Here is a 15,975-nt window from a genome sequence, read left to right as displayed (position 1 = left end):
AGATCTGTCCCATCTACTGGCCAAGTAACATTTGGAATGGGGGCCTGTACAAGAAGGCTGGTTGACACAGCATTGAAATATCAGACAAGGTGGCTCAGTCACGTGCTAAGGATGTTCCAGGAGCGAACCCCATAGGTTGCTCTAAGATGGCCACCCAGCTGGGAAACGTAAAGGGGGCAGGCCAAAAAAAACAAGGCGTGGGACTGCAGAGACTGAACTGGAAGAGATGGGGCGAGGCACAAGACACAGCACAAGAAAGGGCTTGATGGAGGTAAATTGTTGCAGCCTTCACCGGGACAAGGCGGATAACTAACTAACCATTTAACCAGAGGAATGTTTTGTGCGGCGGAGTTATTATGATCTGGATTGCAATGTCTTAAAGGGCAGTGGAAGCTGGTTTCGTCATCACTGTCAAAGGGAAATGGATAAAAAACTTAAAAGAAAAATAAATGCTGGTGCATTTTTATAGCACCTTTCCCAACCCCAAAGTGCTTTATAGTCAATGAAGCACTTGTTCACTGTGGTCACTGTCGTAACGTGGGAAATGCTCTGTGGGGAAAGAAAGGTTCAGTCGAGGGATAATGAGGATTAAGATTGTTCCCAATTGGGTAGCTGTATCAAGGGGCCAATGCAGACAGACGGACCTCTTGTGGTGTTTCTTTTCAACATTTGTATTGATGAAGGGAAATAAAAATCAGAAAACTTGATGGCGGGGAGTAGAGAAATCTCCAAATGAATTTCTGCTTCCATGGAGGGTTGGGGGTGAAGACATGTTGGGGTCAAATAAGCAGCACGGTAGCACAGTGGTTAGCACTGTTGCTTCACAGCACCCGGGTCCCTAATTCGATTGCCGGCCTGGGTGACTGTGTGTGTAAAATCTGTACCTTCTCCCCATGTCTGCGTGGGTTTCCTCCGGGTGCTCCGGTTTCCTCCCACAAGTCCCGAAAGACGTGCTGTTAGGTGAATTGGACTAAGTGTCGTCCTTACAAGTATTTATCCAAGTCTACGTTGAATGGGGGGAAACAAACAATAGGAATGGTGAGGAGAGGGGAGGAGAGGATTGGAGGAGAGTAAATGAGAAGTAAATTGAGAGGATTAGCGAAAAGCAGCGGAGGCAAGGAGCGGGGAAGAGAGGAGAGGACGAGAGGGAAGGGGATAAAGGAGAGGAGAGCAATGAAGAGGAGAGAGAGATGAATGGGGGAGGGGAGAAGGATGAAGAAGAGAGGAATAGAGGAGCGGAGAGGAAGGGGTAAAGAGGGGAAATGAGGAAATGGGAAGAAAGAAGGGGGTAGAGAAGAGGAGAGTGGAGAGGAAAGGTGACAAGAGGAGAGGGAAGGAGATGAAATGAGAGAAAAAAAGATGAAAGAGAGCACAGCAGAGGAGCAAAAACCCAAAGAGGTAAGTAGGAGAGGACATACCACAGCAAATTTTGAAGCAATGTGATTGAATAACTGTTAATGTAATGAAGGTTAGGTTCTGAAACTTCCCTTTGTTACAGTGTTGGCAATGTCAGGAGCATTCACAGAGAAACAATTATATTTTGAAGCCAGCACAGAAATAATGAAAAAGGATGTTCGCGCTCTTATTTAGATGCAATTATATTTTATTATTAATTGAAAATCTTTCAGCTGCAGTCAGTGGGAAACATGTTTTATATTCCCGACAAGATAAGCTCCATGGTGGCTGTGTATTATTCCCACCACACACTGCATTACAAGAGTGCAAGGTCACCAAAGCATTTTTGAGGCTGGAAGATATTTAATTAAGCAACAATGGAATCATGCCCAGAAAGCAGAAGGAATAGGCCATTGAAATACAGGTCAAACATTGAGGGAAGGTTTCACCTCAATTCCGTTGCAGTAAGAGTGGTTTTTCTACAACCCCGCCAGACCGTGGGAATTTAGGATTGAATTAACGATTATTAGCCTATATGGGGAGGATTTCACAATTGAACAGGTTGGTAGAGAGATAGGAAAGAAAATGAGAGCAAATTATCAGAGAACCATAGAATTTACAGTGCAGAATGGGGCATTCGGCCCAGCGAGTCTGCACCGGCCCTTATAAAGAGCACCCTACTGAAGCCCACGTATCTCCCCTATCCCCGTAACCCAGTAACCCCCCTTAACATGTTTTGAACACAAAGGACAATTAGCGTGGCCAATCCACCTAACCTGCGCATCTTTGGACTGGGGAAACCGGAGCACCTGGAGGAAACCCACACAGACACAGGGAGAACGTACAGACTCCGCACAGACAGTGACCCAGCGGGGAATCGTACCTGGGAACCTGGAGCTATGAAGCAACTATGCTACCCACGATGCTACCGTGCAGCCCCAATTAGAATATTTGCATCAGTTTCCAACAACCTTTGGCATGATAGCACAGTGGTTAGCACTGTTGCTTCACAGCTCCAGGGTCCCGGGTTCGATTCCTAACTTGGGTCACTGTCTGTGCGGAGTCTGCACGTTCTCCCCATGTCTGCGTGGGTGTCGTCCAGGTGCTCTGGTTTCCTCCCACAAGTCCCAAAAGACGTGCTGTTAGGTAATTTGGACATTCTGAATTCTCCTTCAGTGTACCCGAACAGGTGCCGGAATGTGGTTACTAGGGGCTTTTCACAGTAACTTCATTGCAGTGTTCATGCAAAAAGGAAAAGATTGGCGAAAGTAATCACAGGTCCTTTACAGGCCAAAGCAACAGACATTATAATTGGGAATAAAGAAATGACTGAGATAGTAAACAATTACTTTACTATCTGTCTTCATGATAGAAGGGGCAAGTCAAAGCTTTCCCGTCCATCCTACAGGCGGGATCTTCCGGTTCCGCTGATGGCGATACCCCAAAGCATGCCCCCCACGTGGCAGAGATAGGGGGGCGCGCAAAACCCACAGACATTGGCGAAACCAAAATAACCTGTACTGACCAATGGCCGACCTCCTCCCCATCGGGAACAGACTATCGCGCCCACTGTTTATTCGGATTTTCAGGGGGAAAAAAATTTGATAAGGTGCCATATACAATTCTGTTGCACAAACATTGGGCTCAGGGGATTAAAAAAATTATATATTAACATGAATTGAGAATTGGCCATCCAACAGAGAATAGGAATAAATGGGTTGGGTGGTGTTGACTAGCTGGTACCACAAGGATCAGTGCTTGGGTCTCGTTCTGTTCAATGTTCACAAGTATAGCTGCACGCTAGTGCTACCGGCACTCAATTAGAATATTTGCATCAGTTTCCAACAACCTGCGGCACGGTAGCACAGTGGTTAGCACTGTTGCTTCACAGCTCCAGGGTCCCCGGTTCAATTCCCAGCTTGGGTCACTGTGCGGAGTCTGCATGTTCTCCCTGTGTCTGCGTGGGTTTCCTCCGGGTGCTCCGGTTTCCTCCCACAAGTCCTGAAAGACATGCTGTTGGGTAATTTGGACATTCTGAATCCTCCCTCTGTATACCCAAACAGGCGCCAGAATGTGGCGACTAGGAGCTTTTCACAGTAACTTCATTGAGGTGTTAATGTAAGCTGACTTGTGACAATAAAGATTATTATATTAATAACCCCCCTCCCACAACTCCTTTACCGATAGATTGATGACTATTTTGGTGCCACGTCATGCTCTCGCCCGGGCCTGGAAAAACTCATCAACTTCTTCCAGTTTCCACCCCTCCATCACTTTCACCTGGTCCATCTTAGACACTTAGGGCTGAAGTGAGTCGGTGCAGACTCGATGGGCCGAATGGTCTCCTTCTGCACTGTATGTTGTACTTTCTATGATGAGACCATGCCTGAAGTACAGTTTGGGGCTCTGTACAGAAGGCAGGATACACTAACCTTGGAGGGAATGGTTCACCATGATTCCCGTGATCAGTAAATGTCCTATGAGGAGAGGTTGAGCAGACAAGAATTGTATTTCTTGGCTTTCACAGCAGCATTGATCACACTGAAATATATAGTTTTTGGAAAGGCTTGATAGTTTCTGGAAAGATGTTTCCCCTGACTAGAGAGTGTAATATTGGGGAGGGTGTTAGGGGGGGGGGGAGGGGAGGTCACAGCCTCAGAGTGAGGGATCGACCATTGAACACTCAGCTGAGGATAAATCTCTTCACAGGATCTTTGGAATTCTATAGCTCAGAGAGCTGTGGATACTCAGTCACTGAACATATTGAAGACTGATGGAGATAGATTTGGGGTATTAAGGGATATGACACCAGTGCAGGAAAGCCTTGTTTGGGTAGAAGATCAGCCTTGATGATATTCAATGTGGGAGCAAGGTTGAAGGACATACTGCAGCAATTATTTTTTGTGTTCCCATGTTCTCCTCTCCTTGATCTTGTCTCTTTTCTTCTTTTCTCCTCCTTTCAGTTCTCCATTCAATTCCTCACCTCCACTCACATCTCCTTCTTGCTCCTTTCCTGTTTTCTCCTCTTGTCGGCCCTCCACTCCACTCCATCCCATCAATCTGTCCACTCATTTGGTCTCCTCTCATTTATTTCTCTTATCTTTTATTCCTCCCCTCAAGATGCTGTCAATCTCAGTCAAGTGCCAACTTCTCATGCAGGATGCTGGACGATGAATGTCAATGGGGATAGTGAGGGCATCAGAGCTGGTGCCAACCCATAAAACCCGCACATACTCTTCACAACAAAGTTCTCTCAGTAACACTCAGGCTAACTTTCTCCTCCCCAGGTCAGCAATTCTTGAGCTCATTATATGGTCCTCAGAGGCATTGATATTCACTGACCGAGAACTGGATCTTATTTGAACAATATGACACAATTTGGTTCCGATCCACACTGGGCTAGGCCACTTGCTGCTCAATTTCAACAGCATTTACAATTAGACTCGCTCTTTGAAATGGACCTTGACCAGCGAGTCGAAGAAATGCAATGGGCCACCAATCTTTAGAAAATTTGAACAGGGTGTTGTGAGCACTCATAGAAGTTGATTTTCCAAGTGACAAAGTTCACACATAAAGCCTGAGCACAGATGTGATATATTCTTCAGTTGCCTCTTTCGAGGTAGATGTCAAGCTGGTCATTTGAAATAACTCAACACTACTGAAAAATAGCTTGCAGCATAAAATTTACGAGAGAACACTAAAATTTAGTCCTGAATTTCCCCCAATTGGAATATACGTGACCTTATAGAGATCTGTAAAATAATGTGGTGTATGTATAAGGTAGATAGTCAACACCTTTTCCCAAAGGTAGGGGAGTCTAAAACTAGAGGGCATTGGTTTAAGATAAGAGAGGAGAGATAGAAAAGGGTCCAGAGGGGCAATTTCTTCACACAGAGGGTGGTGAGCGTCTGGAATGAGCTGTCAGAGGCAGTAGTAGGGGCGGGTTCAATTTTGTATTTTAAAAAGCATTTAGACAGTTATATGGGAAAGCTGGATATAGAGGGAAATGGGTCAAATGCGGGCAATTAGGATTAGCTTAGCGGTAGAAACTGGGTGGCATGGACAAGTTGGGCCAAAGGGCCTGTTTCCAGGCCATGAACCTCTATGACATCTATGACTTGTACTGGTGCATCAGTTTTAGTTTGATGTCTTGAGCTCTATGTACAAAAGAGCCTTTACAATAAGCATGCTCAGAAGTCCCAGGTCAATAATTCTTTTGATGAGGGATCTGGCGTGAGTATGTGGTTTATGAATGTGACTATTTAATTTAACAAATATGTATTTACTTTAGGCTGCGGGAATTATTTGTTCGATCCCTCTACCTGATTAGCTAACAGTTGGGTCATGCGGAAATACTCCTTTCTCCTATTAAACAATGATTAGAAGTAACTTCACAAACATCTCAGTGAGTTTAGAAAGTTTGTGAGTGATTACATGTATACCAGCAAACCCACCCCCAGCCAAACAATCTCAACTAGGATAACCTTAGGGTGTGGCGATCAAGGTTGACATAGGTTAATTAGGCAAGGAGAGAAATTGCTGAGGATTCTGCTTCTGATCTCTGCCTGATGATGCTTATTACCTTCCAGGACCATATCCCGACAGTTGTTAGGATACTGGACAGAAACCCCAATATTTTATTTACTTTGTAAGAAAAGGATACTTCACTCCAGGAGTGATTCCACGCACAAATAGGGATATTGTATATTAAAACACACTTTATTACTTACACAGTATTAAAATAACTTTAACCTCAGAAAAGAAAACTGCTTACAATTACCCATTAAGCAATGCCTAACAGTACAATGAAACAATGAATCCTGCTATCGTTTATCTACACTCAGGCAAATCCCATCTCAGGTCACAATCCACTTTGAAATGCAGTTAGCAGATCCAGGAATACTTGCCTTATAAAGATCCTTTTAAAATACTGATTGGAGAGAGAGAGAAATACGGTCAGGAAATAACCTGAAGGTTCTTGCCTGTCTCGGACTACTGTTTAACCAGCCAGCCTTTCAGAATCTGCTCCTGTCCTGTTCACAGGCAAATCTTTAACTCACTGTTTTGAGAGCAACTGGTTGTCTATCTACGTCCCAATCTAAAAATGAATTTCAAAACTGAAAATTCAACACCTGACCACTTCATCCCGTGGCCCCTCCCATTAACTACATGATAAACAAAATATCTCTTAATTATCTACTCACTGGAGACTTCTTTTTATCAACAAAATTCCGTTCGCCCAACTTTTATACATCAGCAAATACATATAATGCAAGGTATCTTAAATTCCTACATTCATCACACCCTAGTTGGAAATGTAATTTAAAAAAAAATCTTTTCATGGGATGTAAATGGTGTTGGCAAGGCCATGAGAGAAGGCCGTGGCATAGTGGTATTGTCAATGGACGAGTAAACCAAAGACCGAGAGTAATACTCTGGGGACCCAGGTTCAAATCCCGTCGCTGCAGATGGTGAAATTTGAATTCAATATAAATAATAATCTGGAATTAACGAATCTAATGAAATCATTGTCGATTGTCATAATGGTTCACTCATGCCCTTTAGGGAAGGAAATCGCTGTGACTCCAGATCCACAGTAACATGGTTGGTCTTAACTTCCCCCTCAAGGGCAATTAGTGATGGGCAGTACATGCTATGCCAGCCTGCGACGCCCGTATCCCATGAAGGAATATAAAAAGACCAACATTTAAGTGCCCATGGCTAATTGCCCTCAAGCAGGTGATGGTGAGTCACCTTCTTGCACTGATGCTGTCTGTGTGTCACAGTGCTGTTAGTGGGGGAATTCCAGGATTTTGACCCAATGAAAGAATGCTGATAAATTGACAAGTCTGGATGTGTGTAACCTGAAGGGAAAGTTTCAGATGGTATTTGCCCATGTATCTGATGCCCTGTCCCTCCAGATGGTAGAGGCCGGAGGTTCAGGTGATTCTGCAAAATAAACCTTGTCAGCAGTACAGGAACCAGTCTTGCCAGACGACACAGCTGCTACATTTGTCCTGTGGTCAAGGAAGTGAATGACAAGGGTGTGAATGGGTTGTTAGTCTAGTGGGCTACTTTGTCCAGATGTTGCATTTCTTAAGTGTTGTGGAGCTGCACTCATCCAAGCATCGGACTCCTGGCTGGCACCTTGACTGCACTGGTTTTGGAGAGGCAGGAGGTGAGGTACTCACTGGGGAATTCGCCTCTGAACTACTCTGTAGCCACAGTACTCATGTGTCTGCTCTGGATCAGTTTCTGGTCAATGGTGAAGGATTCAATGATAGTAATGTTGTTGAATGTCAAGGGGAAGTGATTGGCGTCTCCCCTATTATGGATAGTTAATACTGGCACTTCTGTGGCACAAATGTTACTCGTCATTTATCAGCTGAATGCTGACCAGGACTTGCTGTTGTGGGTACGGACTGCTTCATTATCTGAAGAGTTAACAATGGCCTGGAAACTGCAGTCGTCAGTGAACATCTCCATTCCTGATCGTATGATGGAGGGAAGGTCACTGATGAAGCAGCTCAAGATGGTTGGGGCTAGGACACTACCCTGTTGAACAGTGATGACGTGGAACTAAGATAATTGGCCGAAAACAATCACAATTATCTTCCTTTGAGCCACATATATGCAACAAAGTGGATGCACTAATCGTGCAGATGGATATAAATGGGTATGATATAATTGGGATTACGGAGACATGGCTGCAGGGTGACCAGGGATGGGAACGGACTGTCCCAGGGTTTTCAGTATTTAAGAAGGACAGGCATAAAAGAAAAGGTGGTGGCATGGCACTGCTGGTTAAGGAGGAAATTATCACAGTAGTGAGAAAGGATAATAGCTCTGACAATCTGTATGGGTAGAGTTGAGAAATACCAAGGGGCAAAAAACATTAGTTGGTGTCATATATAGACCCCCAAGCTGCACTGGTGTGGTTGAGAATGGCATTAAACACAAAATTAGAGATGCATATAATAAGGGAATATCGGTGATCATGGGGGATTTTAATCTTCACACAGATTGGGCAAATCTAATTAGCCACAATGCCGTTGAGGAGGAATTCCTGGAGTGTATATGGAATGGTTTTCTTGACCAATATGTGGAGGAACCAACTAGAGAGCAGGCCATCTTAGACTGGGTACTGTGTAATGAGAAGGGGATCGTTGCCAATCTGGCTGTACGAGACCCCTTGGGGATGAGCGACCATAACATGATAGAATTTTTTATCAAGATGGAGAGTGAAGTAGTTGATTCGGAGACTAGGGTGCTGAATCTTAATAAAGGGAACTATGAAGATATGATGCGTGAGTTGACCTTGATAGATTGGGGAGAGTTACTTAAAGGGATGACAGTGGATAGACAATGGCAAACATTCAAGGAACGCATGGGGGAACTATAGTAACTGTTCATTCCTGTCTGGCAGAAAAGCAAAGGGGGTAAGAGAGCTAATCCATGGCTTACAAATGAAATTAGAAATAGTATCCGATCCAAGGAAGGAACATACAGATTGGCCAAGAAAAATAATAGATCTGAGGATTGGGAACAGTTTAGAATTCAGCAAAGAAGGACAAAGGGATTGATTAAGAAGGGGAAAGTACAGTACGAAAGGAAGCTTGCAAGGAACGTAAAGACTGACACTAAGAGTTTCCATAGATATGTGAAGAGAAAGAGATTGGTAAAGAGAAATGTAGGCCCCCTACAGACAGAAACAGGGGAATGCATAATAAGGAACAAAGAAATGGCTGAGAAATTGAATACATACTTTGGTTCTGTCTTCACAATGAGGACACAAATCAGATCCCAGAAATGTTGGAGAATGAAAGGTTTAGTGAGAAGGGAGAACTGAGGGAGATCAACATTAGTAGAGAAATGGTGCTGGGAAATTGATGGGATTGAAGGTGGATAAATCCCCAGGGCCTGAGAATCTGCATCCCAGAGTGCTTAAGGAGGCGGCTCTGGAAATAGTGGATGCATTGGTAGTCATCTTCCGGGATTCTATAGACTCTGGGACTGTCCCTGCAGATTGGAGGGTAGCTCACATCACTCCGATATTTAAAAAAGGAGGTAGAGAGAAAGCAAGGAACGATAGACCAGTAAGCCTCACATCGGTAGTGGGGAAAATGCTTGAATCCATTATCGAGGACTTTATCGCGGAACATTTAGAAAGCAGTGGCAGGATCAGTCAGATTCAGCATGGATTTATGAAGGGAAAATCATGCTTGACAAATCTGTTGGAATTCTTTGAAGATGTAACCAGTACAGTTGACAAGGGGGAGCCAGTCGATGCGGTATATAAGGACTTTCAGAAGGCGTTTGACAAAATCCCGCATAAGAGATTATTGTGTAAAATTAAAGCTCATGGGATTGGGAGAAATGTATTGAGGTGGATAGAAAAATGGTTGGCAGAGAGGAAACAAAGAGTAAGGACTAATGGGCCCTTTTCAAATTGGGAGGCAGTATCTCGTGGGGGACCACAGGGACCGGTGCTGGGACCCCAGCTATTCACAATATATATTAATGATTTGGATGAGAGAACAAAATGTAACATCTCAAAGTTTGCAGATGATACCAAGGTAGGTTGGAGCGTGAATTGTGACGAGGATGCAGGGATCCGACAGCATGATCTGGACAGATTGGGCGAGTGGGCAAATCAATGGCAGATGCAGTATAATTTGGATAAGTGTGAGGTTATTCATTTTGGAAGCAAAAACAGGAAGGCAGATTACGACCTGAATGGTTGTAAATTGGGAGAGGGGAGTGTGTAGCGGGACCTGGGTGTCCTTGCACACCAGTCGTTGAAGGTAAGCATGCAGGTGCAGAAGGCGGTAAAGAAGGCTAATGGTATGGTGGCCTTCATTGCAAGAGGCTTTGAGTATAGAAGCAGGAATGTGTTGCTACAATTGTACAGGGCCTTGGTGAGGCCACACCTGGAGTATTGTGTGCAGTTTTGGTCTCTTTCTCTGAGGAAGGATGCTCTTTCTCTCGAAGGAGTGCAGCGAAGGTTTACCAGACTGATTCCAGGGATGGCGGGACTGTCATATGAGGAGAGATTGACTAGGTTGGGATTGTTCAGATGTATAAGGAGGATCTCCTAGAGCCTTATAAAATTTTGACGGGACTAGACAGGGTAGATGCTGGGAAGATGTTACCAATGATGGGTGAGTCCAGAACCAGGGGTCACAGTCTGCGGATTCAGGGTAAACCATTTTGGACAGAGATGAGGAGACATTTCTTCACCCAAAGAGTGGTCAGCATGTGGAATTCATTACCGCAGGAAGTAGTTGATGCTACTTTAGCATCAAAACTTTGAATATATAGCACTTGGGGAGAATGGGATCAAAGACTATGGGGAGAAAGCAGGATTAGGCTATTGAGTTGGATGATCAGCCATGATCGTGATAAATGGCGGAGCAGGCTCAAAGGGCCAAAAGGCCTCCTCCTGCTCCTATCTTCTATGTATCTATGTATGACTCCAGCTGTGTGTGTGCACATTGAGTAAGGAGATGATTGTGTTTAGCTGTGATAATAGCTGCAGTCAAATTGCATGCTGATACCCAGTGCAAGGCCAAGTACAGAAAGACTGTGTTGGTACAAATGGAGACCAGTATCATTGGAATTGCATCAACAGGAGGGGTGGAAGAGCTTGGGGTGGGGGTTCTGAGGCGACTAGGGAGTCAAAACTTTCAGGAGAGAAGTGGGAGGAAAGAAACAATCTCTGGACGGTGTCATCATTTACAGCAATGACAGATATTTTTATTTGTAAGCGTGAACGACAAGCAATCTCTTAGAGACATGGATTAAGAAGGGAGAAGTGGAGGAACCTCAATCCTTGCAATTGTCCAACAGGTCCAAGATTCCTGCAACTTATATGGATGAGGGGGGGGCTGCAAGATGTAGGAGCAAACTGATCATGGCACCATGGTAAGGAAGCCATTCAGGTGGGGTGGTGTGGGGGACAAAAAGAAATGTAGTGGTAGTAGGAGATCGTATAGTAAAGGAGATAGACACAATGTTCTGCAGACGAGAGCGAGAGTGTAAAATGTTGTGTTGCCAGCTCGTTTCCTAGATTGAAGAGGAACTTGCGATGGGAGGTGGAGGATCCAGTTGCTGTAGTCATGTAGATAACAATGACATAGATAGGACCAGGAAAGAGGTTCTGCATCAGGATAATGAGCAGCTAGAGACTAAATTAGAAAGCAGAACCTCAAATATAATAAATTGTTGATTATCACTTGAGCCATGACCAAATTGACGTAGGGTATATAAGTTGAGAGAGATGAATGTGTGGCTCAAAGATTAGTGTGGGAGCAATGGGTTTCAATCATGCGGGCACTGACACCAATGCTGGGTCAAATTGGAGCTCTGTCTTTGGGGTGGTCTTCACCTAAACTGCATTGGGACCAGTGTTCTTGCAAGTCATACAACTAGGGTGGTAGCGAGGGCTTTCAACTAAATAGCGGGGAGAAGGGACCATGTGACAGGAGATGTGGTAAATCGAGAGGAAACAAGGAGGTAGTAGAACAAGGTAGAAATTTAGGTGATGACAACCAGAGTATGGAAGGAAGGGACAGAGTGTACAAACTTAAATTTGCACGAACAGACAAGGCCGGATTGCAAATATGGCAACAAGAGAGAGTTAAAGGTTCTGTATCTGAATGTGCGCAGCATTCTCAACAAAATGGGCAAATTGTTAGCACAGATAGAAATAAATATGTGTGATCTGATAGTCATTACAGAGATATGGTTGGGACCTGAATATTGGAGAAGGTTTGACATTTTGAAAAGAAAGGAAGCTGATAAAAGGTGGTGGGGTAGTTCTGTTAGTTAAGCATGTCAGCCACACAGTAGTACAAGATGGGGACCTCACCCTGAAAGAGCAAGATGTGGAATCAGTTTGTGTAGTGATAAGAAATAGGAAAGGTAAGAGGTTGCATGTGAGAGTAGTTTATTGGCTCCCTTACAGTAGTTGCACTGTCGGAGAGGTAAATGAGGCATGAAGGAAAGGTAGCAAAATAATAGTCGGTGACTTTAATTACGTGTGGATTGGATGAATCCGATTGGCAAAGGTACCGTGTAAGATATGGGGCGTCATTCTCCGCCGGCGGGAGTCTCCGTTCTGCCGGCACCGGGGGGTTTCCCGACGGCGTGGGGCTGCCCCACAATGGGAAACCCCATTGACCGGCCGGTGTTACGGAGACTCCCGCCGGCCGGTCGACGCAGAAATGTGGCGGGGCGGGTAGGAGAATTTCGCCCATGATCACAGACCACATTCGGGGCAGTTTTTAGTGCAATACCTTCCAGAGCTAACTAGGGAATAGGCTGTTCCAGACCTGCTTATGTGCACTGATATAGGATTAATCTATAAAGCCGTGGTAAATAAGCCTCCAGATGATAACAATGCATCACGCTAGAATTTTAAGTACAGTTTGACAGGGAGAATTGCCCACTTTCCTGCTGCAACTGGGCCATGGCAGGGTGACCCACCTGAAGCCCCCAGCCTCTCCCCAATACTGAGGTGGGGTTGGGTGGATTGAAGGCATGGAGTCCTAATTCACGCCACCCACGAGAGGCCTGTAAGTTTCGGCCCAGAGCAAGCCATTGTACAGCATGCCCGCACTGTCTTTTTGAGAGAGCCAGCAATTAATCTCCCCCAAAGCCCCACAAATTCCTCCTTTGCAATGCTGCCCATGGAGTCTTTCTCTGAAAGGACAGAGGATACCTTGGTCTCTTATCTTGCCCCAAAGCAGAGACAAAAGAAAGAGGAATAAACAAGTAGGACTGCAAATGGTGAACGAATCTGTGCGGCAACGTGAATCCAAGGCCATGCGGGGCAAGGCATTGTGACAGCTCGGGCAGACAATGAGAGGCAGAGGATAATAGGAGTGTAAGAGAGTCAGCTCAGTGAGAAGCTACACAGGGTGCGTAACAATCGCAGTCATATTCAGGAGCAGTTTGCCTTTGGAGAAAAAGCACTGAGCCTTGTCAGATTGTGCAGATGGAAGCTGTATGGGTGGCTGCTCAAGTGATGCTTATATAACATAAACTTGTTCCACAGGTTTTTTTCTTCTAATAACTTGCATTTCTTCAGTGTACAACAAGAAAAATCTCACATTCGTGCTACAATCGAAGCACAGAACAGCCGAGGTCGACGACACTTACTCTGTGTAAACTTGGGTGGGTTGTCATTAATATCGGTCAATGTGACTGTGACGGTTGTTGTCCCAGAGAGACCTCCCATGTGGCCGCCCATATCCTTGGCTTGTATCACCACAAGATACTCCTCCCTTGCTTCCCGGTCCATGTTTGGAAGGGCGGTCCTTATAATTCCTGGTGCAGAAAGAAAGACAGCGTTTAAAAGAAACATGAATCATGAGTGGAAAAACATGAAAGGTTAAAATCGCTTTTAGAATTCGATAGATGAATCCTACTTTCACTAAAATCTCTTTTTGTGAAAATGTATTTTTGGAACAAGAATATGCATTCACTCATGTGCATTGCCATTCAAGTGAGAGTCAGGGGAAATTTAATCTACCAGTATTGCTGTCTAGTCTTCGAAAACCATGACACACAAGGGATCTTTAATATGCTCAGAGTTGACTTGTCCTGCTCCTGGTTTTTATTGTCCTTTCCTTGAGGACACTACTCCCTTGGAAAACAGTTCAATAATTGAAGAGCCAGCAATTCTCTTTATCCTCCATTTACCTTGTACACGTTTAATCGTAGCAGCTAAGTACACTCTCAGCCAAGTTAATTAAATGTCTACCTGAGAGAGAGGCGACCCTCCTCTTGCCGCTGGTGGTTCAGAGTTCCGATCCAGTCCAGGCTGATGGAATGAAAGTCTCCTTTCACTGCTGATTGCTCAAGGTTCAGTGTCAGCTCAGTTCCAGCGTGTCGCACAGCACTCGCTGCCTTCTGAGCAATTCCGAAAGGTCACATCGCCCTGCGAATGGGGGTGGCTCCGTCAAGCTATTGCACAAGGGAGCGTTTGACCGTTCTTTTAATCCATGCTGGATCTCAAGTTGGATGCACAAATTGGACAACGAGTTCATTTCTAAGCACTGCTTTGAACTGGGAATAATTTCAGTCGTCGTGTCAGCTGCAGCTCAGTGGGGAGCATTCTTGTCTGAGTTCAGAACACCCATTCCATAGGCTTGAGTACAACATTTGATCTGACACTCCCGAGGTGCGCCTGGAAGCGGAATTGCAGTGCTGGAGATAAACGTTGAACTGAGGGCTCTGTCTGCCTTCTCATGCGCATGTAAAAGATCCCGTAGCGTTATTTCAAAGAGGAGCAGACGAGTCCTGTTGGTGTCCTCCCCAATATTTATCCTTCCGTCAACATTGGTTAAAAAAAAATATACCTGCCCAAAATACTGCCCCACCCCAACACCCACATACCAGCTTTGTGCCTATGTCCCCTGGCATTTCACAGCCTTCTCTTTTCATTAATGTCTACCTTCCAATACTCCACCCCGCAAATTGAAATCTGTTTATGAGATCTTGCCGTGCACAAATTGTCTGGTAAATTCCCTACATTATAACAGCAACTGCAATTCAAAAAAAAAGTAATTCCTTGTCTGTAAAGTGCTTTGAGATAGCTTGGGGTTGTAGAAATTGCTATATGAATGAATAAATCAATACTTTCTAAAAAAAAAAGCCGTTTAAAAATAAAATTAACTTCTTCCCCCCCTTCCTGCTGGTCCTGACTCTTCAAAGAATTGACAGTGCAGAAGGAGGTCCTTCGGCCCATCGAGTCTGCACTGGCCCTTGGAAAGAGTATCCTACTTAAGTTTAAGCACACACCTCCACCCTATCCCCGTAACCCAGTAACCCCACCTGACCTTTGGACACCAAGGGGCAATTTAGCACGGCCAATTCACCTACCCTGCACATCTTTGGACTGTGGGAGGAAACCCACGCAGACACGGGAAGAAAATGCAAACTCCGCACAGACAGTCACCCGAGTCAATTATACTTTTCAGATGTGCAGAGGTGGGTGGGAGTAGTGGGTTTAACAGCACTGTTAGGCCCAATATCACTCTCACCCAATGCCCACCCAAGTCATAATGACGAATGTGATATCAAAAAGTTAGTTCAAATATTAGTTACAATAATGTAGATGTCGGCCAGTTTAATTCTAGTGAGTTCACAAAGGACAAAGCACAAAGGAATTCAGAAAGCATGACAAGGATGGGAAAAAGGATGCTGGGTAACAAGAGGCCCAGGGTTAAGGAATGCGAAGTGACCCAATCAGGGTGTATGGCCAAGTCAGGAGGGGTATAGGATGACCTATGGGAATCTTGTATGTGATACTTGATGCCATTTGAATGTATTTGCAGAGATCTCTTTGTCTCCAACCTCACTCGGTTCCTCGGGTTTCAGAAGACACAGCTTGTGTGATCTGAGGCTCATTATGAAGCGAGTCAGACTTGCAAGTTGGTTAAAAATAAATAATACTGTACCAAAAAATCCATCTCGAGTTTTATTGAGGCGTTAATAAGTCAATTAAAGCCATAGAACCATAGAATCCCTACAATGCAGAAGGAGGCGATTCAGCCCATTGAGAGAGCACCGACC

At 44.8% G+C, this 15,975-nt stretch overlaps 1 protein-coding gene across 3 annotated transcripts in view; it reads right to left on the bottom strand.

Annotated features, from left to right (window-relative positions):
* Positions 1-15,975, bottom strand: part of cdh8 (cadherin 8) — a 271,443-nt gene that overhangs the window by 84,574 nt on the left and 170,894 nt on the right. For all 3 annotated transcript variants that reach the window (XM_072517821.1, XM_072517822.1, XM_072517823.1), the window contains exon 5: positions 13,558-13,725. In XM_072517821.1, the coding sequence (XP_072373922.1) occupies positions 13,558-13,725 (168 nt within the window). The remainder of the gene's footprint in view (positions 1-13,557; positions 13,726-15,975) is intronic.

This window comes from Scyliorhinus torazame, chromosome 10 (assembly GCF_047496885.1).
Source record: "Scyliorhinus torazame isolate Kashiwa2021f chromosome 10, sScyTor2.1, whole genome shotgun sequence".
Classification (NCBI taxonomy): domain Eukaryota; kingdom Metazoa; phylum Chordata; class Chondrichthyes; order Carcharhiniformes; family Scyliorhinidae; genus Scyliorhinus; species Scyliorhinus torazame.
This window is presented reverse-complemented; position numbering and strand designations above follow the sequence as displayed.